At 54.2% G+C, this 1,612-nt stretch overlaps 1 protein-coding gene across 1 annotated transcript; it reads right to left on the reverse strand.

The window, feature by feature from the left end:
* Positions 1-602: 602 nt before the first annotated feature.
* On the reverse strand, positions 603-1,190 carry LOC135460633 (olfactory receptor 14J1-like). The gene has a single exon (XM_064737532.1). It carries the CDS (start codon positions 1,188-1,190, stop codon positions 603-605), a length of 588 nt encoding a protein of 195 aa, XP_064593602.1.
* Between the last annotated feature and the right edge of the window lie 422 nt (positions 1,191-1,612).

Raw genomic sequence — 1,612 nt, forward strand, 5'->3', positions numbered from 1 at the left:
TTTTCTGTGCTGAGCATTGGCCTGGGCGTGTTCTTGAGAGAGCCTGGGCAAGGAGCCTGGAGCCCGCAGGCCCTGACCTGAGGCGTCAGCGCTGCCCCAGCAGTGCCCATGGCCTGTCCCTGCTGCAGCCCCGGCACTGCCACCCCCAGGGCTGTGCCCGGCCCCGAGAGCACTCAGGCCCTGCAGCAACACCAGGGCCACCAGGGCAGCGGGGCAGGGCCACGGCAGCAGAACTGGCAACACCAAGGGTTGCTGCTGCTGGGCACAGCTGCTGTGCCAGCACTGATCTGCCCCCAGCTCTGCACACAGACATTGCTGCTGCAGCTCCAGAGAAGGCAACAAAAGGGCATCTCTGCAGAAAACTCTGCAGGGAGATCCTTTAGTTCCTTTAAAGCCACCGAGGGCACAGCCCTTCATTGACACAATCTGTAGCCACCGGGAAGGTGGAAAGAAACAAATTTAGAAATGGCACAAGGAATTACATTTCTTTGTGGACTATATTATAAAAATAAAAGTACGAAAAATTACCTCAGAAATGAAAGGAACAAGAAGTATTAAACATTACTTTTATTACATATGATTTGCAGAAATTGCCCAGCAGTTTAATGTTTACCTAAGTATCCAGTCATCAGTCTTCTCACTGCAGCATTGAGCTCCTGGTTCCTCAGGCTGTAGATGAGGGGGTTCAGGGCTGGAGGCACCACCGAGTACAGAACTGACAAGGCCATATCCAGGGATGGGGAGGACATGGAGGGGGACTTCGGGTAAGTCAAAAATGAGGTGCTGACAAAGAGACAGACCACGGCCAGGTGAGGGAGGCATGTGGAAAAGGCTTTGTGCCATCCCTGCTCAGAGGGGATCCGAAGCACAGCCCTGAAGATCTGCACATAGGAGAAAACAGTGAACACAAAACAACCAAATGAAAACAAAAGACTAACAACAATGACCCCCAGTTCCCTGAGGTAGGAATTTGAGTAGGAGAGCTTGAGGATCTGGGGCACCTCACAGAAGAACTGGCCCAGGACATTGCCATGGCACAGGGGCAGGGAAAATGTATTGGCTGTGTGCATGAGAGCATTGACAAAACCACTGGCCCAGGCAGCTGCTGCCATGTGGGCACAAGCTCTGCTACTCAGCAGGGTCCCGTAGTGCAGGGGTTTGCAGATGGACACGTAGCGGTCGTAGCACATGATGGTCAGGAGGGCAAGCTCTGTTCCAAGTAGGAAGATAAGCAGAAAAACCTGTGCAGCACATCCTGTGTAGGAGATGTTCCTGGTGTCCCAGAGGGAATTGTGCATGGCTTTGGGGACAGTGGTGCAGATGGAGCCCAGGTCGCTGAGGGCCAGGTTGAGCAGGAAGAAGAACATGGGTGTGTGCAGGTGGTGGCCGCAGGCTACGGCGCTGATGATGAGGCCGTTGCCCAGGAGGGCAGCCAGGGAGATGCCCAGCAAGAGGCAGAAGTGCAGGAGCTGCAGCTGCCACGTGTTTGCCAATGCCAGCAGGAGGAAGTGGCTGATGGAGCTGCTGTTGGACATTTGCTGTGGCTGCACATGGGGACCTGTTCATGGAGAAAAGGACAGTGAAGGGTTAGAGGAGATACCTGTAACCAAAA

The sequence above is a fragment of the Zonotrichia leucophrys genome, unplaced genomic scaffold (assembly GCF_028769735.1).
Source record: "Zonotrichia leucophrys gambelii isolate GWCS_2022_RI unplaced genomic scaffold, RI_Zleu_2.0 Scaffold_70_233381, whole genome shotgun sequence".
NCBI classification, from domain to species: Eukaryota; Metazoa; Chordata; class Aves; order Passeriformes; family Passerellidae; genus Zonotrichia; species Zonotrichia leucophrys.